Raw genomic sequence first — 26,169 nt, forward strand, 5'->3', positions numbered from 1 at the left:
CTGAGGTGGGAGGATCATTTGAACCCGGGAGGTCTAGGCGGCACTGAGCCATGATCGCACCACAGCACTCCAGCCCGGCCAATAGAGCAACACCTTGTCTATTAAAAAAAAAGAAAAGAAAAGAAAAGAAAGCCGGTGATTCCCACCCCTCCCATCCCTCTGAATTCATGGAGTTCAGGGGAGTCGGGGGTGGGGTGGTGCTGTGGACAGAGAGATCAGTGTGTAAGTAATGGGGGGAGCGTGCCTGTTGCATTGAGTGAGTAGCCTGGGTTCTTGTCTCAACTAGAGGCAGCACCAGCCTGTGAGCAGGTATTTAGAAATGGGTGGCCATTCGGGGTTGTCACAAGGACCAGGGATTGCTACCAGCCTTTAGCAGGCAAGGCCAGGATGCTGAATGTCTGTGCAGAGTGGGCCATGCTCATCTAATGAAGAATTGCACCACCTGGAATAGGGTCCCAGTTAGAAAAGTCGAGGGCAAGAAAGTTGTTTAGGATAAAGAGGGTTTAGGATAAAGCAGGGATTTACCCACAACCTCTGTGGTTACCAAGAACAGAGTGGGAGGCAGCCGAAGGGATTCAGGTGGAGGTGGCAGGAACCGGGAGGGAAGCCTGTCTCAGAGCAGCAGATGTGGTTTTAGGGATGCAGGAACTTGAGGATGGGGACCAAAAAAGGGGCGAGTGCTGGAGGAGAGAAACTGGCAGAGCCACAGAAGCAGAAAAGGACAACTTGTTGAGCAGGAGGATCTGAAGGGAAAAGACCTGCGTCTTGAGACCTGAGTGGGCAGGCGGATTCCCAACCGATTACAGACAAACCCACAAAGGAAGCCTGTGGAGAGGGGGTAGTGGCGGAAGGGCTCTAATGAAAACAATTTTGCAACCTTACTTATAGTGTTCTCCAACCTTAAACTATAGCTATTCTGCACTTTAAATATAGCATTGGCTCCAGGGAAGACTCTGAAATCTTTGTTTTTACCAATCCAATTGGCTGTTTTGAAAACCCACTCTGTGAACCCTGCAGAAGATAATTATCAAAATACGTTCCTTGAAGTGCCCAAAGAAAGACCTTTTATTCAATTCCTCGAATCTCTCCCCCTTGTTGACTCAGATGGAAGAATGCAGTCCCAGAAAGGCAAAAGAGGGAACCAAGGACACATTTTTGGTCAACCAAAAGAAAGCCGGCATCAGTGACCACAGTTGAGTTAGCAGTTGGTTAACAGGTCCAGGCTATTTCTACCCCCAAAGGGAGAGCTGAACCAAGCTCAACCCCAGTGGAGTCAGTGGCCGTGCTTAGCAATGTGCCAAGACATGCACCCTCCGTCAAACTTGCTACATGGCTCTGTGAGAGCAGAGGCTTAAAAAAAAAAAAAAGGAATTTCTCCTCTTGTGGCTGTCCTTTCTGGAGTTTGAGATGGATATTGTGACCTAAGGTATGACAGGAAGAGAGGCCCCTTCAAATTTGTAGTGGTTGCCACTATTTTATTGGTTTGGGTTTGCAGCCTTAGCCTTGGCCTTCCGAGGCTGTTTAACTGTTTTTTCTAAGCACCTTGCCTGTGATTCGGATAGTAATCGCTGCAAGAAGATTGGGGCCTGGCTGTGCCTTTCACTAGGAAATCCATGGGGCTGGCTTCTTTATGACAGGGACCATGGCCCTCCCTCATAGCAGCTGTGGTCCCTTGGGGCCTTGGGATCAGGGCAGGCAGAAACTGACTCATGGAGTCTTAGATGTTCGTTCTTTCATGATTCCCATGCTGTCCCAAGTTTGTCCCCAGAGAGGAGTTTTCCCATGGGTTTTTAGGTCCCAGCATCACCTTATCTTCTCCAGTGTCCTGTTCCAAGCCCACTCACTCCTGCCAAAATAAGCTTGCTCCTGGAATCCACAAAATGAAGAAAGGAAGGGGAGAGAGAGAGAGAGAAGAGAGACAGAAGGCAACCAGTGCTGTTTCTGCCTTCCTATAAACAGAGTCTCTCTCCAGACACCTAGAGCCTATCATAACATGATGATTTCATTACCCCTTCCAGACACCCAGCATGCTTCACACTCAGGCACTCCTCGATTTTCAGCATGTCAAGAGTCCTACATTTCCTTATACATGACACAGACAAGAACCAGTGCCTTACTTTAGAGAGCTATAGACATATTACATACAGGTGGTATTGAAAGGCAATTAACTGGGACAACAATGGAAAAACACGACCCCCCCGCCCCCAAACAAGAGCCCTTGGAGCTTTAGAAGAATATGATGTCCCTTCTTCTGTTCTGAGACGGGGAGGAGAAGCAGAGCCAACATTTTGCTCCTACCCAGTCCTCCACAAGCTCATTCCTTTGCAGTTCAAACATCAGCCCTTGGTATATAAATTTCGCCTTCGCTGCTTTAAGCCTTTGCACTCCAAATGCATCCATCGTCCCCAACACTCCCTAGCCATGGAGAATCCTAAGAATAAACCAGATTCCAACCCTATTTTAAGTCATCAGTCTTCATTTTTTAAATACACATGAGCTCCTGATTAAAATAGCAGAGGATAACAGTTAACTGAAGACATAGGCCTTCGCCAAGGGCCAGAAAACACATCTTTATGGAACATCCACTATGTGATCAACCCTGTGCTGAAAGCAGCTGAGGGTAGCTTTCCTGACCACAGGGATGTAGCAAACTGCTAGGAACGTGACCTGTCAACAGACATCAGGCTTGTATGGAAAGGCCTTGTCCCAGTTCTGAGGCATTTCTGAGATGGGCATGTGCAACTCTGCAGACACTCAAATGCGTGTTTGGATTCTGCCTCAGATTCTTGGATATTTAGGAGCCACTAACCAGCTTCCAGGCCACTTAACCTCTCTGAGCCTTTGTGACATGATGGAGGTGAATTTTCAAATTCCCTTCCCATCCTCTCAGGCTGTGGTTCTCTATCCCTGAAACCCCTTTAGAGAGCTGGTGCACCTAACACTAAGTCAGTTTGCCCTTAATGGCAGGAGAATAGGCATAGAAGACGGAGAGGGGAAGGAAATTCTTTTCCCATCTCTATTAACCCCGCTTGGCCTAGTTCAAGGAGGGACTATGGATGCCTGCCTAATCAGTCATCCTCTGATCAATCACTACTCTGGGGCCTCAACCAGGGCTTTTTCATTCTTGATGACTGTTTATTCATCCATACATACTCTGATCAGAACAATCTTGGTATAACGTGAACATAATGAGCTTGTGCTTACAAAGGGCTCGGCTTATAAGAGCCTCACAAATGCTTTGGATTATGTTCTCATTAAGCGAACGAGGCTACAGTGGTGAGTTACTACAGCATTCCAGACATAGGTGAGTCAGGGGTCCCCACGATCCGGGGCTTAGTACTGGAAGACAGGAAATCCAAGGGATTAGAGAGAGAAGACCTCTTTGGGGATTGGGGAGGGCTGTGAGTTATGGAGCTGAGATGTCAGTGGAGGGAAGATGGCCAAACACCCGTGGTCCCCCTAGTCTAGAGAGATCCAAGATCCTTGCTGGCAGCCGCCACTTCCCTTCCCATGGGTCACTCAGTGCGGTACTGGAAAGCCTCGTTAGCAATTTCCACTGGCTAACAGTTGCTAATTTGGGGGGCTGTCCATTGGGAAAGCTGGTTATAACAAAGCTCTGTGTTTTTTGAGAGGGTGTTTGCTGAAGGCTGGTGTCAGCCTTGCTTGATTTAAGTCATCCCAGATTCCCTGCAAAGGCTATAAACAGTGAAGTGATGAAATTGGCCCTAGAGCCAGAACAGGGAGGAGGCCCAGTCACGGGGGAGGGCAGAGGAGCTCATCAAGGATGGGGAGAAATGAGGAACCCGGCCGAGGAGGCAGCTCTGCTCTAAGGGATGGAAGGAATACCTCACCACGGTAGCCCCGGGGCAGTGGTGAATACAGCCCACAGCCCACAGCGTGGTTCTGACTGGGGTCTCTGGAGGTGAGAGGCCATGGCTACTAGGGTGAGGTTTTGGTCAGACAAAAACAGAAGGTACCAAGGAATTCCCCTGCCTTGCCCCAGGCATTCATTTATGGGAAAGAGATCGTAATCCTGGTGACCGCCCAGGCCAGGCTTCCTTGTAAACTGTTGGCAGATTGATGATGGGACAGCTGCCCAAGGAAAGCTGAAAGTGATGCTGCTTAGGATATGCATGAAAAGGAACTTCTCATGCTTGCTTCCTGTTCCCGCTTTACCCTCCAAAGCACTTGCCCGCACCCCTGCCCCCCCCAACACACGCACTAGTGCCCCAGAAAGCAAACCTACCTGGAATCTCCTATTGTGGAGAGGAAAACCAGGATTCAGGAAGCTTTGCCACTGCCCAGCTCTATGACTTGAGCCAGGCATTAAAAACCTCACACCACACATACACAGGTACACACACATGCACATTCATGGGCAAAAATGTACGTGCACACATGTGCAAGCACAGGCACACACACACAGGCATGCATGTATACTCACACATGCATCGGACACACCCTCACACACATGTGCACACATACACAAAGTTTAGTTTCCTCACCTACCAAATCAGGAGAAAATGTTCTCACTCTGTCTCTCAGACTAGTTGTAGGGATCAAATGGGATAACAGATGTGAGAGTGCTTTCAAAGTCCTAAACCCCAGGTCTCCTTTGTCGCCCCAAATTAATTCAATCTCTGGGGGTGGTCCCTTGAAAGCTCCCCAAAGAGCTCCACAGGCAGGCATAGAACTGCTGGAAAGCCTAATACCAAATCCTTCGTTGGTTTATTTGAAATTGTGTTTGTTGAGCCTTTCTCTGTGCCGGCCACTGTGCTAGGGGTGTTGGATAAAGCAGAGAACATGACAGACAGTCCCCGCCCTTGGAACTGAAGCTCTGGGGAAGAGAGCTGCCGCATGGACAGGAGAGGAGCATTCTCCCACGGGAGAGCACAGAGTATGTGAGGTGTGGGCAACAGCACCTTACGCTGATCTGGGAGCTCAAGAAAGACTGCTGGGGAAGTGACGTTTAAGCCATGCGTGAAGGCCGAGCAGAAGGCATTCATGGCCATGATGGTGGCATCTTTAATTTGGGGTCACCCTCAGTCCTCTCCCTACTGAGTCCATTCGGAGCTGCCTTTACTTACCAATGGCGCCTTGCCAACTGCATCTCAGCTCCTATGTTGATCACAATGGCCGTGGCATGGCATTTGGGCCTCAGGTGCTCACAGGTCTAGGATGCGGCTCAAGATGCCCATCAATCATGGTCGGGAGCCCCCGAGGCTCTGCAGCTCATTCATGTGCCACCCTCTTCTTGTGTACCCGCTGACCTTGTAGTTGCAGAAGCAAGGTTTCTTAGCACTTTGTGGAACCTTTGCTCATTACCTCAAGGTGGTTGGAGGTATGGTAGAAAAGATTTCTGAGTTCACATCTTGGCTTCACCACTTCTATTCTGTGGGCTGCTAAGCAACATTCTTCACTTCCCTGAACCTCAGTCTTTTTGTCCATAAATGTGATTCTCTGGACTGTAAAGTTTATAAGATGTTGTGAAGATTACCTTGAGGCAAAACCCAGCACTTTGTTGCATTAAAAACAAAAAGGAGGCCGGGCGCAGTGGCTCACGCCTGTAATCCCAGCACTTTGGGAGGCCAAGGTGGGCGGATCACGGTCAGGAGATCGAGACCATCCTGGCTAACACGGTGAAACCTCGTCTCTACTAAAAATACAAAAAATTAGCCAGGCGTGGTGGCGGGCACCTGTAGTCCCAGCTACTCGGGAGGCTGAGGCAGGAGAATGGCGTGAACCCAGGTGGCGGAGCTTGCAGTGAGCCGAGATAGCGCCACTGCAATCCAGCCTGGGCAACAGAGCGAGACTTTGTCTCAAAAGAAAAAGAAAAAGGAAAAAAAGCAAAACTTGAAGCTTCTACTTCTAGCATTACCAGCTTAAAATATTCTCAGGATATAAAATGTAGACATTAAATAAACTACAGACATACTGCTAAGTGCATAGCTAAAGGTAAAAGAAAGCAGGGAATCCTTAAGGACCCAACAAAACAGCAAAGAAAGAGATAAAGAGAGAGGGGGAGGGAGGAGAGAGAAAAAGGAAGAGAGAAAGGAGGGAGGGAGGGAGAGAGAAGGAAAGGAGGGAGGAAAGTAGGGAAGGAAGGAAAGGGAGGAAGGAAGGAAGGAAGGGAAAGGAAAGGAGAAAGGGAAGGAAAGAAGTAAGGAAAGGAGGGAGGAAAGTAGGGAAGGAAAGGAGGGAGGAAAGTAGGGAAGGAAAGAAGGAAGGAGAAAGGGAAGAAAAGGCCAGGTCTTACAGGGAGTGGGAGGTGAAGGGTGTCTGGGGAACTAGAGGAATCTTCTGAGTGAGGGATACATCATTTAGGTTTTAGTTAGGGACCATATTGTCCCAGAGAATAAGCACCGAATCAACCTCTGACAGGAGACCTGCTCCGCCCAAGGCCCCTTGACACCCTGGTGGGTCCTGGGCGAGATTGTGTGAGGCAGGGATCTGCGCCCATCCTGTCTCCTCCTCCCTCTGGCCTCATCTGGCTATACTGGAGGCAGAGTCTTGGTGGGGACTATGCTGGGGCCAGATTCAGCCTTGTCGCTGGAGAAGAGGAATTCTGCCTCGGTGACCAAGTGTTGGGGAATAGAAGGACGCTAAGCCAGAGCAAGCGGCCAGCTCTTATTTCTCCTTACTCCACCTTCATGGGTTTCAGCAAGCTGCAGAGAGAGCAGGCACTGAGGTGGCCCGTGTGTCTTTCCCAGCGTGTGGGAAATGGGGAGCTCTCCTTACCCAGAGGGGTGGGACATCCCAGCTCCTCAGCCACTTGATTCCTATGTCCGCTTCCTTTTTGCAGCTCACATCAGGCCACCTGGAGCTCAGTGAGCTGGCTCAGGGGTAGAAGTGGGCATGGGATATGGGGACTGGTAAATAAAAGGGGCTGCTGGAGAGGCCTGGGATGGCTTTGGGTCTGATGGCACTGGCTTCATTATAGTGAGGTCAGCCGGCGGCGATGGAGATGCCTTGTGCGTTACAGAAGAGGACCTGGCGGGTGACGACGAGGACATGCCAACCTTCCCATGCACCCAGAAAGGTAAGGACTCTGGGGCTGCCCCTGATCTCCACTCTGGGCTGAGAGATCCCTGTCTCCATCCCTAGGCCAGTGAGAGATTTGTCTCTTTAGGTGGTTTCAAAAGCCTGGGTGTCCTTTCCCCACTGCTTCCTGGATGGTGAAAGGGCAGAGTTCATGGCCCTGGGCGTGCAGTACCAATGAAGTCAAAGGAGTTTAAATTTTTTTTTCTTAAAGACATGGTTTTGCTGTGTTGTCCAGGCTAGAATGAGTGGTACAACCACAGATCACTGCAGCCTCAAATTCCTGGGCTCAAGGGATCCTTCCACCTCAGCCTCCCAAGTAGCTGTGACTGTAGGCACATACCACCATGCCTGGATAAATTTTTTTATTTTTTGTAGATACGAGGGTCTTGCTATGTTGCCCAGGCTGGTCTCAAACTCCTGGCCTCAAGTGATCTGCCCGCCTCAGCCTCCCAAATTGCTGGGGTTACAGGAGTGAGCCACTGCGCTTGGCCTGAAATCAAAGCTTGACACAAGTGCCACCTGTCTCCTGGGCTCCTCCCGAGACCCATCAGGGACTTCTGCCATCTCCCAGAGCTACATGCCCTGTCCCTGGGGTCTGTCTTCTAGCTGGCCTGGAACTGTCCCCTTCATTGTGTCCCATGCCACCTGAACTGCTGTTTGGAATGGGGCCTCTCAGTGGCTTTGGTATAGATTAGAGCAGTTGTTCTCAACCTTGGCTCTTCATTGCAATCACCCATGGATGCATGAGACCAACCCTTGGAAATTCCTATTTGGCCTGGAGTGTGATCTGGGCATCAGGATTTTTAAACGTCCTAGTAGTCAAAATGTGTGGCTAAAGGTGAGTTCACCTTAGGAATTCGCAGCTGGGCCATCATTGCATTCCCACTGGGTGTTGGCCACCTGCCTGCACATTCAGGGCCATCTGGCTCCCTCTTTTCTCCATGCCAACAACTCAACTGGTAGACCATGACTATTTGTTTGGTTTCCAGGAGAACTTCTGGTTCCTTGAAAAGTTTGGGGACTGGTAACCAACATTCTGGTTTGCCAGGGACTGAGGGGATTCCCAGGGTGTGGGGCTTTCCATTTTCTTTTTTCTTTTTTAAAATAGAGATGGGATCTTGCTATGTTGCCTAGGCTGGCCTCAAACTCCTGGGCTCAAGTGATCCCCCTGCCTCAGCCTCCTAAAGTGCTGGGATTACAGGCATGAGCCACTGCACCCGGCAGACTTTCAGTTTTAAAACCTAGACAATCTTAGCAAACCAGGATGATTTGCTAAGAGCTGAGGAGCTCCTGTGACAGGAGACTTTCAGTGCTAAAACCCAGAAGGTCCTGGGCAAGCCCAGACAAGTTGGTCACTCAGTGGGGCCTCAGGCTGGCTGCTCATCCTGTGGGTCATCAGTGGGACCAGTGGAGAGGGAGGAGGTGTTTCCCCTCCCCATGGGCCGAATGAAGACGCCATGGAGAGAGGATGATGGTAGTGCTGGGGGCTGTTCTTTGAAGTCCTGACTCGGTCTCCTGCATTCCAGAAAGCACCAGCACCTAGAGAAAGGAGGTAGGACAGGTAGAGAATGAGGGTCGAGACCAGCTCCCCTTCTGAGCCTGGTTTGAATGTGATGAGACAGGCCAGAGCAGGAACATGGAACTGACCCTTCAGCTCCAACCTGGGCCCCTGGCCTAAGCCATTGTCCTCCTTGTGTCCCCCACAGGCCGGCCAGGGCCCCGCTGCAGCCGCTGCCAGAAGAACCTATCTTTGCACACATCGGTGCGGATTCTTTACCTCTTCCTGGCCCTGCTCCTGGTGGCCGTGGCTGTGTTGGCCTCTCTGGGTGAGTCCAGGGCTTGCCCACCCCGGGCTGCAGGGGGGTGTCTGGTCAGGGATCCAGCACCAAAAGCTCCCCTGCAAAGACAAACACTTGACATCTGTATCCCAGGGCCCAGAGCCAGCATCTTCCTGGCTAGGGGATCTCTATGCCTAATGCAAACTGCAGACACTGGCAACTGACAAGATCTGGGGCCTTGAGGAAGGCACCCACCTCTGGGGACCCCTGCTTTCCCATTGGTGTAATGAGATGATACGACCAGGTCAGTGCTTCTCAGTTTCAGCTCCACGTTAGAGCCACCTTGGAGCTTTTAAGAATGTCGATGTCTAGGCCCCACCCTGATCATGGAATTAATTCAGTATCTTTCAACTCTCCTGATGATTCTGTTGTTCACCCAGGATTGAGATCACTGGATTGAGTGACTTCTAAGCCCCCTTTTGTGGTCTGTGTGAGTGTTTCTAAAAGTGAGGCTGGATGCCAACCTGCAGCAATTTCACCCCCAGTATTTGTTAAAATGCAAATTCCTGGCTCTCCCTCAGCCAGACCTGCTGAGACCAAGGAATCTGGGGGGGGGTCCTGCAGGTGAGACCCGGGGATCTGAGGTTTGGTTCTTCTCATACATATTAGGGTTTATAGCAGTTGACCTAGATCACAGCACACAGCCAGAAGCAAGTCACTTCTGCCTTCCAGATGCTGACAGACTGTGGCAAACTTGTTACAACAAATTTTATGTTTGTAATCCCATTCCACTAAGAGTGCTAAGAGTGCAATCCCATTCCACTCTTAGCTTCAAACTTTGAAAATCTGGGCTCTGGTAGGTTTGTTTGTTCCAATCTACTGGATTTTAGAAACAAGGCCAGGAGTAGGGAGAGGCAGTCGAGGCTCCGAGGGGGGCCCCCTGCTCTCATGCAGACCCTGAGCCTGAGCACATCCCTAAGGAGAGGTCCCTCCTCCTGGCCCTGGCTGGAGATATTCAGTAACCAGCCTTCTTAGCTTGAAGGCAAGAGGCCAGCATACTAATGATTTGAATAGACACAAGTCGTCTTCCAGTAATCCAAAGGCATTAATTAATCCAACAAAAGCCGAGCGCCTGCTCTGTGCCAGGCACTGGGAACACTGAGTTGTGTCAATTACATTTCACCATCAAGGGGCATGGGTCTTCCCTCTTGTCAGGGGATATTGGAATCCCTTAGAAAGCATTTAAAAATACTAGTGCCAGAGTACACCCCCTCCACTCACTCTGGATGAATTAAATCATCATCTCTTGGTACGGCCCAGGCATTAGTCATTTATAAATCCCCTCAGGGGATTCCAGTCTGCAGCTAGATTTAAGGAGCAAGGATTTCAGAACTTCCCAAGCCCGTCACCACCTGTCTCTGCTAAATCAATTCGCAAGGTTTGGCTTTTCAGAAAGTGGCCAAAATCCCAGGCCAGAGGAGGAAAGGAGCCACGGTCTGCCTATCAGAGGCCACAAACTTGCTGTCAGAGAACTTGTCAAGATATCTGGTCACCCCTTTTAGGGCCTCCGCTCACAGCACTCAAGGCACCTGGGGCCATTATCAAAGCTCCAAGAGCCACAGGATCAGGCCCAGAGAAGAGCACAGGCACCGAAGAGTTTCAGAGAGGATGACAGAATGTGAGACGCTGTGTCACATGCATAATGTCCATAAGTCAGCCTGGCAGGCTGGAGCGGGAGGCTGGCCCCATTCCTCACGGGAGGGTACAGACCTGGGAAGGGGACAGGATTTGCACCAAGATCCAGAGTGAATGGACAGAGGATCAGAAGAACCGGGGTAAGAAGTGCGTATTTGTGAACCATGGGAGAATTTTGGGTTTCCTTTTTTGTTTTTGCCTCCATCTTGGGTATCCCAAGTCCCTAGAACAGTGTTGGCACCATCTTGGCCTAAATGGCAGGTGCCCAATAATATTTGTTGAAAGAATGATTATAGGTTTGTAAAGCGTGTGTGTGTGTGTGTGTGTGTGTGTGTGTGTGTGTGTATGGTGTATGTGTGAGTCTGTGGATAGACTGGTCAATGCTTTACAACCAGAACTGTGACCAAAGTCCAGAGGGTTGGGAAAATCAGTCAGCAGACATTACAAACCAACTCTATTCATTTTAATCAAGTATTTTTTTTTTTTTAATCAAGAGCATACTGGGGGCGAAGAACTATATTCTATACTGGGCAGCATACTGCTTAGTAAAACACAGACCCTGCCTTCATGGAGCTTATAATCTAGAGCTGATTATGGCCATTTTTTTCTGTAAAAGGCTACATAGTAAATATTTTAGGCTTTTCAGGTTACATACGATCTTTGTCACAACCAAACTCATCACAGAGCAAAAGCAGCCACAAACAGTCTGTAAATGAATAGGGGTGGCAACTCCTATAAATCAGGCATTAGGCTGGATTTCACCTGCAGGCCGTAATTTGCAACCCCCCTGGTCTAGAGCAGTGATCTCTAAACTTTTTTGACCGTGCATCCCATCAGTAAAAAATTCATTTAAAATTCATCCAAAAATTTACATGGATTGATGAATGGGTGAAAGAGATGGATGAATATAAAATAAATACAGAAAAATGCTACTTATAGAATCTAGGCAATAGGCATATTGGTCTTCACTGTACAAGTCCTTCTATTCTTTTGTTTGAAAAATTTTTAAATTAAATGTTGGAAAAGAAAAAATTGTTAGGGTCACACCCCCAAAATATACTTATTTATTTATAAGTGATATATATGTACTATTTGCCATATTGTCTACATAAAGCATAATTTTATAAGGATGAAGAAAAATCATGTCTAAAAAGTAAGGAAAAATGGCTTAAAAAGCAAATATATAATTATTAAGCCTGAGATGCACAATGAAGAAATAAGCAAGGCCAGGTGCAGTGGCTCATGTCTGTAACCCCAGCACCTTGGGAGGCCAAGGTGGAAGGATCACTTGAGGTCAGGAGTTCGAGGCCAGCCTGGGTGACATAGTGAGACCCCAACTCATTTCAATTAAAAAAAATTGAAAATTAACTGGGCATGGTGGCACATGCCGGTAGTCCTGGCTACTTAGGAGGCTGAAGTGGGATGATCACTTGAGCCCAGAAGATTGAGACTGCAGTGAGCCATGATCACACCACTGCACTCCAGCCTGGGTGACAGAGCAAGACTGTCTCAAAAAAAAAAAAAAAAAAAAAAAAAGAGAAATGAACAGGTGAATGAATTATATGGAGTGGAATGAGCCTTGGCTGTTGGCTTGGAAGTAGACTTAATGAAGCATAGGAATAGGAATCAAAGTCACTCAGTCCTCTCTGTATCTTTGTTCATCTATGCATGAAATCTTAATTGTAGGGAGGCTCAAATGGAATCATAACTACTATAAACTGTACAGTGCTTATCTCATGTAACAGCATGTGCTTATTCCCAAACTCTCTCAACGTGTTGCTGTTACTAATTAAGTAACTCTACTGACAGCTTTGAGATGTACAATATTAACTGGAGCCTGGAGATTCCAAATAATTTGAAAGCATAGAATTTTGGCGCTGATGAGAGCCTTAGAGTCATCAAGCTCCACATTTTCATTTTACGTATGATTGAGTTGAGCTCAGGAAAGGGTAACTGACTTGCCCATAGTCACCTAACAAATGTGAAGTAAACTAGGACTAGAAGTTGTATTACACAATGCTCTTGGTGGTGCTAATTCTTTCCCCTTGTACTTGACCTTAAGAGGATCTGTGGGAAGCATCTTGCTGAACCTCAGAACAACCCATGCCCTCCCTCACTACCAGGCCCATTCAGGCACCCGCTGGAAAAAGCCGGGCGTCCTGCTGCTGCCAAGACGTGCTGTAACCACTGGCCAACACGGTCCCCTTAGTAGAGTGCAAGGCTGCCCGTGGGGTATAAAGTGGTGTAACCTTTTCTGGGCAGCAGTTTGGCAACTTGTATCAAGGACTTCAAAAATGTTAATATCCTGGGTGCCATAATTCTACTTTAAGCAATTTATCCCAAAAGAATTATCATATACACATAACCATCATATATAAGGATTATTTCTAGAATTAAGCATTACTTATATTTATATATCAAGTTTTATTTATGAGCTCAGAAGAAGAGTTACTTTAAGTGTCCTCAACAATAGGAGATTCTTACATAATTGCTGTATTATTTATGTAGAGTGTCATGCAGATACTAAAAGTAATGATTTTAAAGTGATTTAACCCCAGATGGAAAAATGTCCATGACATGATACTGATAAAGCAACATCAAAGAAAACAGATGAGATGTTCAGAACATCCTGGTTTTGCTTTTGTTGCCTAAGAAAGTACAGTAGTCCCCGCTTATCCGCAGTTTCAGTTACCCTAGGTCAATCGGCAACATCATGGCTTGATGATCCCCCTTCTGACATATGGTCAAGGTCAGTAGTAGCCCAACACTAAGTCACGATGCCTATGTCATTCACCTCACTGCATCTCATCACGTAGGCATGGTGTCATCTCATGTCAGCACAAGAAGAAGGGTGAGTATAGTACAATAAGATATTCTCAGAGACACAGAGACCATATTTACATAACTTTTATTATAGCATACTGTTCTAATAGTTCTATTTTATTATTAGCTGTTGTTAATCTCTTACTAGGCCTAATTTATAAATTAAACTTTATCTTAAGTATGTATGTATAGGAAAACACATAGCATATATAGGGTTCCATACCCTGAGGTTTCAGGCATCCACTGGGGGTCTTGGAATGTATCCTCTGCAGGTAAGGGGGGAACACTGTATATATCTATGTAGCTGAAGAATGGTTATCAATGTAGACAAGACTAGAGGAAATACATGAAGACATTGATGGCAGCAACCTTTGGGTGGTAGGAATAAGAATAATTTAAAAAAAAATTTTTTTTTCTGAATTTTCCCTGTTCCATTCTATGATCAGGTCCTATTTCTAAAATGTGGGGTGTGGGGTGAGTTATTATGTTTCTAAAGGGCCTTGTGGCAAACTCTGGCCATAAGAAGTATCTTCCCTAACCGCCATGAAGAAGCCTGAGAGAAGAAGAGTGAAAGGTTTTGGTTGCAGAGGAGCTGATAAAGATGTCTTCTCAAGGAACGACTGCTGTTTCTTTGAGCTTAGACCCTGCCCCAGCTTCTCATCTGTTTTCCCTACAGTTTTCAGAAAAGTGGACTCTCTCTCCGAAGACATCTCCTTGACCCAGTCTATTTATGACAAGAAGCTTGTGTTAATGCAGAAAAATCTCCAGGGCCTGGGTAAGTAGATGGGCTGATGACTGTGATGCAGTGATCTTCAGGGTGGGGCAGGTGTGCCCTCCCCACGCCACAGTGTCCCAGTGCCAAGCAACCTTCACCAGCCTTCTAGGCACAGGGGATATCCCTGGCTCCCTGCTCCCTCCCCAGCCGGGTCTCCATCCATTAGAGGAGGGCTGCTACCCTGGGATACTCCCAGGACTGGAGCAGGGGTTTCTGGGTGGAGCACAGATCTAGCCAGAGTCTACAGGCAGAGAAGGAAGCCAAAGATCGTCCATTCCCAAAATAGCCTCATGCATCTGAAATGATGAGAGTTTCAAGACCTTGCAAAACCTCCTGCCAGGTCAACCCTTTCCTCGTCATTGCCTTAAACTGTGCCACAATTCTTTTCTTTTTTCTTTTTTTTTAATATGTGCCATCTATTTATCTATTTCCATAATTTTAACTTTTGTTGTTATAGATTAAGGGACACATGTGCAGGTTTGTTACTTGGTTATATTGTGTGACACTGAGGTTTGGGGGGGTAGGAATGATCCTGTCACCCAGGTGGTGAGCCTAGGTACCCAATAGGTGGTTTTTCAGCCCATAGCCCCCTCCCTCCTCGCCCATCTAGTATGCACTGAAGTCTATTGTTGCCATCTTTATGTCTACATGTATTCAATCTTTTTTTTTTTTTTTTTTTTTTTTGAGACAGAATCTCACTCTGTCACCCAGGCTGGAGTGCAGTGGTGTGATCTCAGCTCACTGCAGGCTCCACCTCCCAGGTTCATGCCATTCTCCTGCCTCAGCCTCCCAAGTAGCTGGGACTACAGGCGGCCGCCAGCATGCCCGGCTAATTTTTTGTATTTTTAGTAGAGATGGGGTTTCACCGTGTTAGCCAGGATGGTCTCGATCTCCTGACCTTGTGATCCGCCCGCCTCTGCCTCCCAAAGTGCTGGGATTACAGGCGTGAGCCACCTCACCCAGCGTTTACATGTGTTCAGTCTTGCTCCCGCTTATAAGTGAGAGCATGTGGTCTTTGGTTTTCTGTTCTTCTGTTAATTTGCTTAGGTCATGCCACAGTTCTTGATGTTCTTTATCCCCTGCTTTAACCTGGAACAATCTAAGAGAGAATGAGACAGAAGGAGCAATGATAGAAGGGTTTAGAGAGGTCTTCTCTGACGCAAATAGAAGGTTCTGGTCTGGCACCGATATATGTGGCTATTTGCCAAGCCACTTCTCTGCACCTCATTCCTCTTGATTGTGTTGAATGTATTATTTTGAGAGGATTGAATAAGATAACAGATATAAAAATATTGGGAGAAATTTTTAAATAAAGTTTAAATGGGAAGTTCCTGGCCCCCTAAGAAAAATTGTGAAGATATATTCTTGAGAATTTGGTGGTGAGAAGGAGAAAACATCCTAAATGCTACATTTCAGATCAGAGTCAAGAAAGTCAGTAAAAATGAGATTCCATAGAGGTGGCAAGGCTTTTCCAAGAAGGAATTCATAACAGGACTTCTGGAAGGAAGCTGGTTTGGGAAGCTACTTACCAATTTCTTATGCTCTGAAATATTTAATTTAAAGAGGAAGCGTCGTACCCTGGCCCTTCAGCAACTCAAACTGTTGTCCCTTTCCCCTAAAGATCCGAAAGCCCTGAACAACTGCTCTTTCTGCCATGAAGCTGGGCAGCTGGGGCCAGAGATCCGAAAACTGCAGGAGGAGCTGGAGGGAATTCAGAAGCTGCTTCTGGCCCAGGAGGTGCAGCTGGACCAGACCTTGCAGGCCCAGGAGGTGCTCTCCACCACCAGCAGGCAAATCTCCCAGGAGATGGGCAGTTGCTCCTTCTCCATCCACCAGGTTAACCAGTCTCTGGGGCTTTTCCTGGCCCAGGTGAGAGGCTGGCAGGCCACCACAGCTGGCCTGGACCTCTCTCTGAAGGACCTCACCCAGGAGTGCTACGATGTCAAGGCTGCAGTGCACCAGATCAACTTCACCGTGGGGCAGACTTCCGAGTGGATCCACGGGATCCAGCGGAAGACAGACGAGGAGACCCTGACCCTCCAGAAGATTGTCACCGACTGGCAGAACTACACACGGCTCTTCAGTGGCCTGCGCACCACCTCCACCAAGACTGGAGAGGCGGTCAAGAACATCCAGGCCACCCTGGGGGCCTCCTCACAGCGCATCAGCCAGAACTCCGAGAGCATGCACGACCTGGTACTCCAGGTCATGGGCTTGCAGCTGCAGCTGGATAACATCTCGTCCTTCCTGGACGACCACGAAGAGAACATGCATGATCTTCAGTACCACACCCACTATGCCCAGAACCGCACCGTGGAGAGGTTTGAGTCTCTGGAAGGACGCATGGCTTCTCACGAGATTGAAATTGGCACCATCTTCACCAACATCAATGCCACCGACAACCATGTGCACAGCATGCTCAAGTACCTGGATGACGTGCGGCTCTCCTGCACACTGGGCTTCCACACCCATGCCGAGGAGCTCTACTACCTGAACAAGTCTGTCTCCATCATGCTGGGCACCACAGACCTGCTCCGGGAGCGCTTCAGCCTGCTCAGTGCCCGGCTGGACCTCAACGTCCGGAACCTCTCCATGATCGTGGAGGAGATGAAGGCGGTGGACACGCAGCATGGAGAAATCCTTCGCAATGTCACCATCCTACGAGGTAAGAGCTGGGTCCAGGTAGGGCTGCTACAAAGCTTCCACTGAGGCTTGGTGATCTTGCTGGACACAGAAGTACCTGGTTTTAGGCAAAGTACTAGTGGGCTAACACAATCCTATAGCAAATGCCTACAGCAATAGGCAGCTTTAAGAAATGTCCTTGCATTAGCCAGGCATGATGGTGTGTACCTATACTCCTAGCTGCTTGGGAAGCTAAGGCAGAAGGATCACTTGAGCCCAGGACTTCAAGGCTACAGTGAGCTATGATTGCACCACTGCACTGCAGCCTGGGAGACAGAGTAAGTCCTTGTCTCAAAAAAAAAAAAAAAAAAAAAAAAAAAAGAGAGAGAGAAAAGAAAAAAAAGGAAAAGAACATCCTTGCAAACCTCTTTTGTAAAGGTATTATGGCTTCTAACTTTGCGTATTATACAAATCTGGACTTTTATATTTAGATTTGTTTAACCATGTCCTAATAGAGAAATAAGCAGATCTTGTCTTTTGAAAACTGTCTCCTCTTTTTTTCTCCCTTCCCACCCCCTCATTAATGCTCCCAACCACCCAACCCTCTGCCCCTGGAGGCTGTCACTCTGAAAAACTCTTCTCCTCTCATCCCCCTCATGTCTTCCCTATTTATCAGGGTTCTCCAGAGAAACCGAATCAATAGTGTATGAGAGAGAGAGAGAGAGACAGAGAGATCCACAGAAACAGAATCAATAGTGTATGAGAGAGAGAGATCCACAGAAATAGAATCAATAGTGTATATATATAGAGAGAGATAGACCCAGAGAAACAGAATCAATAGTGTATAGAGATGATAGATAGATAGATAGATAGATAGATCAATCCAGAGAAACAGAATCAATAGTGTATAGAGATGATAGATAGATAGATAGATAGGTAGATAGATAGATAGATAGATAGATCCAGAGAAACAGAATCAATAGTGTATAAATAGATGGATAGATATATAGATGATTGATTGATTGATCCAGAGAAACAGAATCAATAGTGTATAGAGATAGATGACAGAGATGATAGAAATGGATAGATAGATAGATAGGATAGAGATAGATAAAGAGATAGAGATGAGATAGATAGATAGATAGATAGATAGATAGATAGATAGATAGATGATAGATAGATAGATCCAGAGAAGCAATCAATAGCATATAGAGATAGATAGATAGATAGATAGATAGATAGATAGATAGACAGATAGATAGATAGATACAGAGAAACAAAATCAATAGTGTAGAGTGATGATAGATAGATAGATCAATCCAGAGAAACAGAATCAATAGTGTATAGAGATGGATGATAGATAGATAGATAGATAGATAGATAGATAGATAGATCGATCCAGAGAAACAGAATCAATAGTGTATAGAGATAGATGATAGAAATGGATAGATAGATAGGACAGAGATAGATAAAGAGATAGAGATGAGATAGATAGATAGATAGATAGATAGATAGATAGATAGATAGATAGATGATAGATAGATAGATCCAGAGAAGCAATCAATAGCATATAGAGATAGATGATAGATAGATAGATAGATAGATAGATAGATAGATAGATAGATCCAGAGAAACAGAATCAATAGTGTAGAGTGATGATAGATAGATAGACAGATAGATAGATAGATAGATAGATAGATAGATAGATAGATAGATCCAGAGAAACAGAATCAATAATGGAGAGAGAGAGAGAGGTGATAGAAACAGAGATGATAGAGACGAGATAGATAGAAGACAGATATAGATAGAAGATAGATAGATAGATAGATAGATAGATAGATAGATAGATAGATAATGATAGAGACAGATGGATAGAGGGATATTATAAGGAACTGGCTCCTGTAATTAGAAAGGCTGGCAAGTCCAAAATCCGCAGAGCTGATATTCCAGTTTGAAGACCATCAGGCAGGAAGAATTCCCTCTTACTTGGGGGAGGCTCAGCTCTTTGTTCTATTCAGGCCTTCAACTGATCAGATGAGCCCGCTCACGCGAGGGAGGGCAATCTGCTTGACCCAGGCTACCTATTTAAATGTTAATCTTATCCTAAAGCACCCTCACAGAAGGCCCCAGAATTATATTTGACCAAATATCTGATCTAGTCAAGGTGACACATAAAATTAACCATCACAAGCCCACCCCTTGTCAACGTGGCACCTGTACACATCTCCTTAAACCATACTTAAAATCTCCAAATAAAGACAACAGTAAGGTCATAATTCCACCTAATGTGATGCAACTCTCCTGTGTACAACCAAAAACACACAGACACTTTCCCCTGAAGAGGAGTTAAAGTCCTTAAGTGAATTTTATTCTTTCGCTTGTACCCTGTAACTTAAATACTATGATGTAAAGTTAAGAATATTTATGCTATAAAGCAGATACATGTTATGTTACACAATAAGGGAATAAGAGAAGACAGGAAACAAAATTGTTGGCTATACACACACACAGATATATTCATTAAAAAAGTAAGGAGGACTGATTACATTCAGAATGTCTGAATGGAGAAATGCAATAAAATATAAGGAGGACATACCATAACCATGACAGTCCTTGTTGCTGTCAATGGTCACATGGTTGTAGCTGGTATTCTTCACCACCTTCTTCCACTCCCCATTCTGTATTCCCTTTGTCTTCAGCAAGCCCCTCATCTGGTCCTGGCTCTTTACCTGCTGGGGTGATCTAAACCTTCCCTCCTGAAGGGTCTGGGCTATAGTATTTCTACCTGGGTGGGGTTGTTGAATATTCCATTCACCTTAATCACAGGGCATGGTAATACTATGGGACACCCCGCGGGATCTTCTATATTCCAGACATCCTCTTCCTTACTTCCATCGTGGAGTAGCAGTCCAATTTCCCCTTGGCAGTCAGGATCAGTCACCCATATCAGCACAGGAACTCTCTATTTTGCTTGTTGATTCAGAGGCACAAGGAGCTCAAAGTGGCCAGGTGGCAGTCTTAACTTCCTGTTCAATGGAATCATGGTTGTGTCTCCTGGTAGCAGCATTTCTCCCTTTGGAACTAGACCTCTATCCCAGCAGAACATAAGGTCATAGGAACAGGAAGCAAAAATTTTCTAGTGGGTCACCAATATAAGAATAAGAGTGCCACTGCCATTACCTCCCCTTCATTTCTGGACCTGTGAGTCTGACTTTGGAAGAAACACCACTATGTGTTGGACGCTGATTCAGAGCATATACAGCCTCCTGGAGAACCACTCCTAAGCCCCGCAAGGTACTGCCACCTAGTTGGTGCTGTAACTGAGTCTTCAAAAGGCCATTCCACTGTTTTATCAAGCCAGCTGCCTCAGGATGATGGGAACATGGTAAGACCAGTGAATTCCATGCCACATTGCCATACTTTGTCTGCTGTGAAGTGAGTTCCTCAGTCAAGAGCAATGCTGTGTGAATAGCATGACTGTGGACAAGGCATTCTGTGAGTCTACGGAGCGTAGTTTTGAAAGAAGCATTGTGTACAGGGAAGGCAAATCTATATCCAGGGCAAGCATCTATTCTGGTAAAAATGTTGCCCTTTCCGTGATGGAAATGATCCAGTGTAATCAACCCGCCACCAGCTAGCTGGCAGATTACCCTGGGGAATGGTGCCATGTCAGAGACTCAGTGTTGGTTTCTGCCGCAGCAGATTGGGCATTAGCAGTGGCTGTAGCTGGGTCACCCTTGGTGAGTGGAAGTCCATGTTGCTAAGCCCATGGATAACCTCCATCCCTGCCACCATGCACACTTTGTTCATGAGCCCATTGGGCAATGACAGTGGTGGCTGGAGAAAGAGGCTGACTAATATCTACAGAACAGGTCATGCTATCCACCTGATTATTAAGTCCTCCCCTGCTGGGGTCACCCTTTGGTGAGGATTCACATAGGATGCAAATATCTTCTGTATTTTTGCCTATTTGGAGAGGCCCGTCCGCAGACCGCTTCCCTAAATTTTATTGTCACCAGTTTTTCAATCACGTTCCTTCCACGTCCCTGACCATCCAGCCAAACAATCGGCCACAGCCCACGGATCAGTACATAGTCACACATCTGACCATTTCTCCTGCCAAGCAAAATGAACGATCAGGTGCACAGCCCAAAGATCTACCCACTGGGAGGCTTTATCTTTCCCACTCTCCTTAGGGATGTTTCAGGAAGGGGCTGCAGGGCTGCAGTTGTCCACTTTCAGGTGGTACCTACATATCCTGCAGAACCATCTGTAAACCAGGCCTGAATTTTCTCTTCCTCCATCAACTGATCATATAGAACTCCCCATGAGGCCACAGGTGCAGGCTGGGAGAGAGAAGATAGGGTAGCAGGAGCGGGACCCCTGGGCATTTGGGCCACTTCTTTATGTAACTTATGTGTGCCTTCAGGGCCTGCTCAGGCCAGGTCACATGTATACCACTTCCATCTGATGATGGAGTATTGCTCTGCACACCCAACTTTATGGATTAGTGGATCAGCTACCACCCAGTTCATGATTGGTGGCTCAGACCACTGGTCACTTGGTTGCCCATGGTGAAGTGTTTAGTCTCCACCAAGGCCCAGTAGAAGGTCAAAAGCTGTTTCCCAAAAGGAGAGTGGTTATCTATGAAGAATGGGAGGGCTGCTTCAAAATCCTAAGGGATTGTGCTGTGATTCACCTACAGGGGCCTGCCAAGGGCTCCACACAACATCCCTACCTGCCACTGACACCTCAAGCACCACTGGATCTGCTGGGTCCTATGGCCCAGGCAGCAAAGCAGCTTGCATGGCAGCCTGGACCTGTGGCAGAGCCTTCCCCTGTTCTGGGCCCCACTCAAACAAGAAGCTTTTCAGGTCACTTGGCAAATGAGTAGAAATACACACTCTAATGATGAATATGTTACCTCCAAAGTCCAAATCAGCCCACTAGGCATTTGCCTTCTTTTTGGTTTTAGGAGGGGCCTGATGCAACAACTAATCCTTCACCTTAGAAGGGATATCTGTCTCCACATAACCATTCCATTTGACCTCTGGAAATTTCACTGAGGTGGAAGCCTCTCGAATTTTCATCGAATTTATTTCCTGTCCCCTGACATGGTAATGGAAATCTTCCCACAGTATTTCACCTAAAATATGTATGTGCATGACCTCTAGGGCACAATGTTCCAGAGAAGGGCATTAGTAAATAGTTCTTATGGTTCAGCCCCTGGCAAGTGTGTGGTTTCATTGAGTTCAACCTAAGAACAAGGGCAATTTAAAGCTTTCCTGATTACAATGCCCACTTACACATTTGTTTTATTTCAGCCTCACGACAACCCTTGCATGGTAAACAAGGCAGATGTTGGTGACTCTATTTATAGAAAAGTAATATGAGGATGGGGGAGGGAGCTTAAAGGAATAAGCACAGGGTCACTCTGATTTAAAATCCTGACCCCTCTCCAATGCTCTGAAATGCACACAATCCAGTGCCCACCCAGGAAAGGAGATGCCCAGAACATGAGTTTGTAGATGCCAACAAGACATTTCTGCTCAGGTCCTGCTAAGCTATAGGGTGTGGGGCAGGGAGTGGAGAAGAGGGAGATGGCACCAAAAGTGTTGACAGGGGAATCGTTCTAAGTATAACCAATAGTACTCTTGGAAATTTACACTTGCTGCTGTCCTAGTCATGCATGGAGTTTTCATGTGTGGAGTTCCATGACTAGGAGTCCTAGTCATGCGTGGAGAGCAAAACGGGGCATCTGTTTGAGCTACACCTGAGTCTTGGTTCAACGTCTGCACATTTGTTTAAATTGTGTCTACTGGCCAGCCTCTCTCCTGGTTGTTAAAGTCACCACATGTAAAATCTCTCACATCTGAAAGCAAAATTCAGGGACACAGTGCACATCCCTTTCTCTGGGGACCTGGTCACTCATTCATTCATCCAGAGACAGGCACAGACAGGCTGTGACACAGGAGCTGGAAATGAGGTCTCCACCTGGCCGGAACTGAGCGGCTATCTGGAATAAAGGGAGGGACTGCAGTGGCCCAAGCCACGTGGAAGGTGCCAAGTCCTGGTGGAAGGGTTGGAACTCTGAGACTGCACAGGCAAGAAGCCTGGCTTCTGATGTGCTCTGGATCTTTAGACAGAATCACTTCATCCCTCCAGGGCTCTGCTTCATTCATCTGTAAATGAAGGGGTAAGACCAGCTGATCTCTGAGAACTATTCCACTCTAATTAATTCTAAGCCCCCATTTACTCAACAGAAAGACTGTAGTACTTTCATAGTGTTTGTGTCTCTCATAAAATATTTATCTCTTCCTACTCTGTAGGGTAATTTCAGTGTCTGTGCTAGACTGTGTCCATGCTAGGACTATCATCTGGGGATTGTAGACTAAAACCATCATAACTTATTAGCTAAATGACCTGGGGCGGGGCTTTTGGCTACTTTCTTTCTTTCTTTTTTGTAGAGACAGGGTCTCACTTTGTTGCCCAGACTGGTCTCAAACTCTTGGGCTCAAGCAATCCTCCCACCTTTGGCCTCCCAAAGTGCTGGGATTACAGGCATGAGCCATCACACCCAGCCACACTTTGAACTCAGTTTCTTCATCTGCAAATATAAATATTAATGCCTTTCCTACCTGTATCCCATAGGGTAATTGTGAGGATCAGTGTTCACAATGAGTGTGAACAAGTTCTTGTAAAATATGAAAGGTTGCCCTGCATAAGGGATTATTATGATGCTAAATTGCTTGGAGACCTAGGCTCCTTGTGTTACTCATCGAGGACCCAGCAGAGTGCTTGGCTCTTGGAAAGTACAAGAACTGTTGCTCAGTGAATAAATAAATGAAAGTGTGAACAAAAGGTAGAAGCCCAAGATGGGCAAGATACAAATGGATCCAATCTGCAAATGTGTTCTATAAGCACCACCCTCCATTGTACTTCCACGCTGAAGTGTTCAGGAGTTTACCTGTGAAGGACGAAAAAGCAGAGACTGTCATGTCATTCTGCTGTTCAGGCCCAAGGAGCCACCTGCGGAGGTGGCAGTGAAGAGGGTTTGGTGGCCCTGACCGAGTTTTTGTTCTCTCAGCCCTGTGATGCTGCTGAAAACTCCACTCAGCTTCTCAGCCTAATAGCTGCAGCCTTTTGTTGGTTTCTAAGCCTCTTTGCACAAACCAATAACAAATCCACAAATGCCTGGAGGGGAAAAGATGTCAGGCTGACTTCAACGAGTCTTCTCTTCTCTGGGATCTTGGCCCTTGGTATCCCTCCAAAGCCTCCAGAAAGACGTTTTGGTCTTTCTCTAACAGCTCTGTTTGTTCTCCGTGGGAGGTTGAATCTGTCATAAACTAGTCCATCGTAAGCAGAAGTCGAAGCCCATGGGCATGTTTTTAATAGCCCTCAGTTGGCAACAAGCAAGTTTGAGAGTCCCTGAGCCAGGCCAGTATTCTCATGGAGCAGAGGGGAGCCTGAGCCCCAGCCACCCGCTTTGCTAATATGACAGCTGGGTCTCAAACATTGGGTGCCTGATGTCCACGCCAATATGCCTCCCACGGCACCAGGCCAGTCCCTCCAGAGGCACCCCTTTGTTTTATTTTCTTCTGTCCTTGTAAGCTGGCCAGTTGCCTCTGACCATAAGATGTACCATGGGCTCCTCCTGGGCCATGCACTGCCCCTCCCATGGGTGGGCAGTGCTGATGCCCGAGATACTGTGCACTCTGCTTACCCCAACCCCTCCTCCCTATCCCAAGCTCAGACCACAGAGCCAGCCACTCCATGGTCCCAGACGTGAGGTCAGCTGTGGCTGGACCCTAATGAGCCTGGAAGGCCTGATTACAGCCTGTGGCTTCCTGAGTAATCATGGCCGCCCCCCTCCACCAGACTCCAGGGTGTGCCAGTCCCTCTCCTTCCCACGCACCTCAGCCACTGTTGCCCATCTTCCTTGGTGGCCTGAAGTGCCTTCCCTCAGCTCAGAGCAGCCACTAGCCCTCCTCTCCTCCGCCCCTCACCCCTGCCTTGTTACTGGCAGGGTCAGTGGCATCCCGGCCTGCAGGAGCCTTGGTCAGCCTCTGTCCACATTCCTTGCCCCCACACTAACTACTAAACTACAGTTGTTGACTTCCTCCCTAGCCAGACCAGGTCACGCCTGCTGTCAGTCCTCTGCCCGCATGACTCATGCCTGGCCTGGAGGGCAGGTGGGGCCCTGCTCACCTAAGGAAGGCAGCCTTCTGAGTCCTCTTCTCACTCAGTGGGGACCCAAAGGACTCTTTAGAAAAAGGCTCTGGGGTCTTCCTCCTCCAGGCAGCACCTAGGATTGCAGCCTCTCCTTCCTCCAGGCAGTGCCTAGGATTGCAGCCTCTCCCTCCTCCAGGCAGTGCCGGGAGTGGCACAGGAGCCAAGGTAGCGGCATGGGGGAAGGAGATTGGGTCTTAGAGCCTCTCGGGTCTGGATTGGAATCCTGACACCAGCACTGTGGTCTTGAGCACGTGGCCACCCGCTGCACCTGCATTGTCATCTGTAAAATGGAGCAACAGCCTCCTGCCTGAGACATAGCAGACACTCGACGAAGTTGGCAAATGTCACTGCTCTCATGTCCCTCCCTTCTCCACCCTGTGGGAGATTCAAGAAGGCATGGAGCAGGCAGAGTGAGCAGGGCTGACTATGGCACGCCAGCACTGAGCAGCTCCTTCCGCCAGCCGTGACACGGGCAGCAAGGGAGGCTTCTGTCGGCACCACAGGCACCCATCAGTAGCCCACGCGGAGGCCCACAAGATGTAGACAGGCCCCTGATAACATCGTCCACTCTATCTTCTCCCGGCCGCTGCCTGGGACACCTCCCACCCCGATCTGGGTTCTCAGAGATGGGGTCAGAAGCGGCAGCTGTGGCTTAGGGGTGGATATAGAGAGGGAGGGAACCCTTCTCCCTGCATCCTCCCTCCACTCACGCTAGGCTGCGGCTCCTGGGCAATGAAGGGAATGATATGACTGAGGCTTCTGCACAAACATCCACTAGGAGCATGTGGGCGCTTGGGCCTCCACACCTAGGGAAAGACTCCCCAGAGCTTCCCGGGAAAGAGGAGCTGGAGGGGGCTGGTGGGGAGGAGGGAGAGTTTTTTCTCCTTTGCTGCTGGCATAGAATCCCTTAGAATCACAGATACAGGCCAGGTGGGATGGCTCATGCCTGCAATCCCAAAACTTTGGGAGGCCAAGGCAGAAAAATTACTTGAGCCCAGGAGTTCGAGACCAGCCTGGGCAACATAGTGAAACCCCATCTCTGCCAAAAAAATAAAAATAAAAAAATCAGCTGGCATGGTGGCATGCGCCTGTTGGAGGATCATTTGGGCCCAGGAGTTCAAGGCTGCAGTGAGCTATGATTGTGCCACTGAATTCCAGCCACAACAGAGCAAGACCCTGTCTCTGAAAAAGAAAGAAATCCTC

General features: G+C 47.6%; 1 protein-coding gene across 4 annotated transcripts in view; it reads left to right on the forward strand.

Moving 5' to 3' along the window:
• The window catches only part of SCARA3 (scavenger receptor class A member 3), a 39,048-nt gene that overhangs the window by 8,838 nt on the left and 4,041 nt on the right, over positions 1–26,169 (forward strand). For all 4 annotated transcript variants that reach the window (XM_054499169.2, XM_054499171.2, XM_063668587.1 and 1 more), the window contains 4 exons: positions 6,941–7,039; positions 8,748–8,867; positions 14,014–14,112; positions 15,734–16,777. In XM_054499169.2, the coding sequence (XP_054355144.2) occupies positions 6,941–7,039; positions 8,748–8,867; positions 14,014–14,112; positions 15,734–16,777 (1,362 nt within the window). The remainder of the gene's footprint in view (positions 1–6,940; positions 7,040–8,747; positions 8,868–14,013; positions 14,113–15,733; positions 16,778–26,169) is intronic.

This window comes from Pongo pygmaeus, chromosome 7, assembly GCF_028885625.2.
Source record: "Pongo pygmaeus isolate AG05252 chromosome 7, NHGRI_mPonPyg2-v2.0_pri, whole genome shotgun sequence".
Taxonomy (NCBI): domain Eukaryota; kingdom Metazoa; phylum Chordata; class Mammalia; order Primates; family Hominidae; genus Pongo; species Pongo pygmaeus.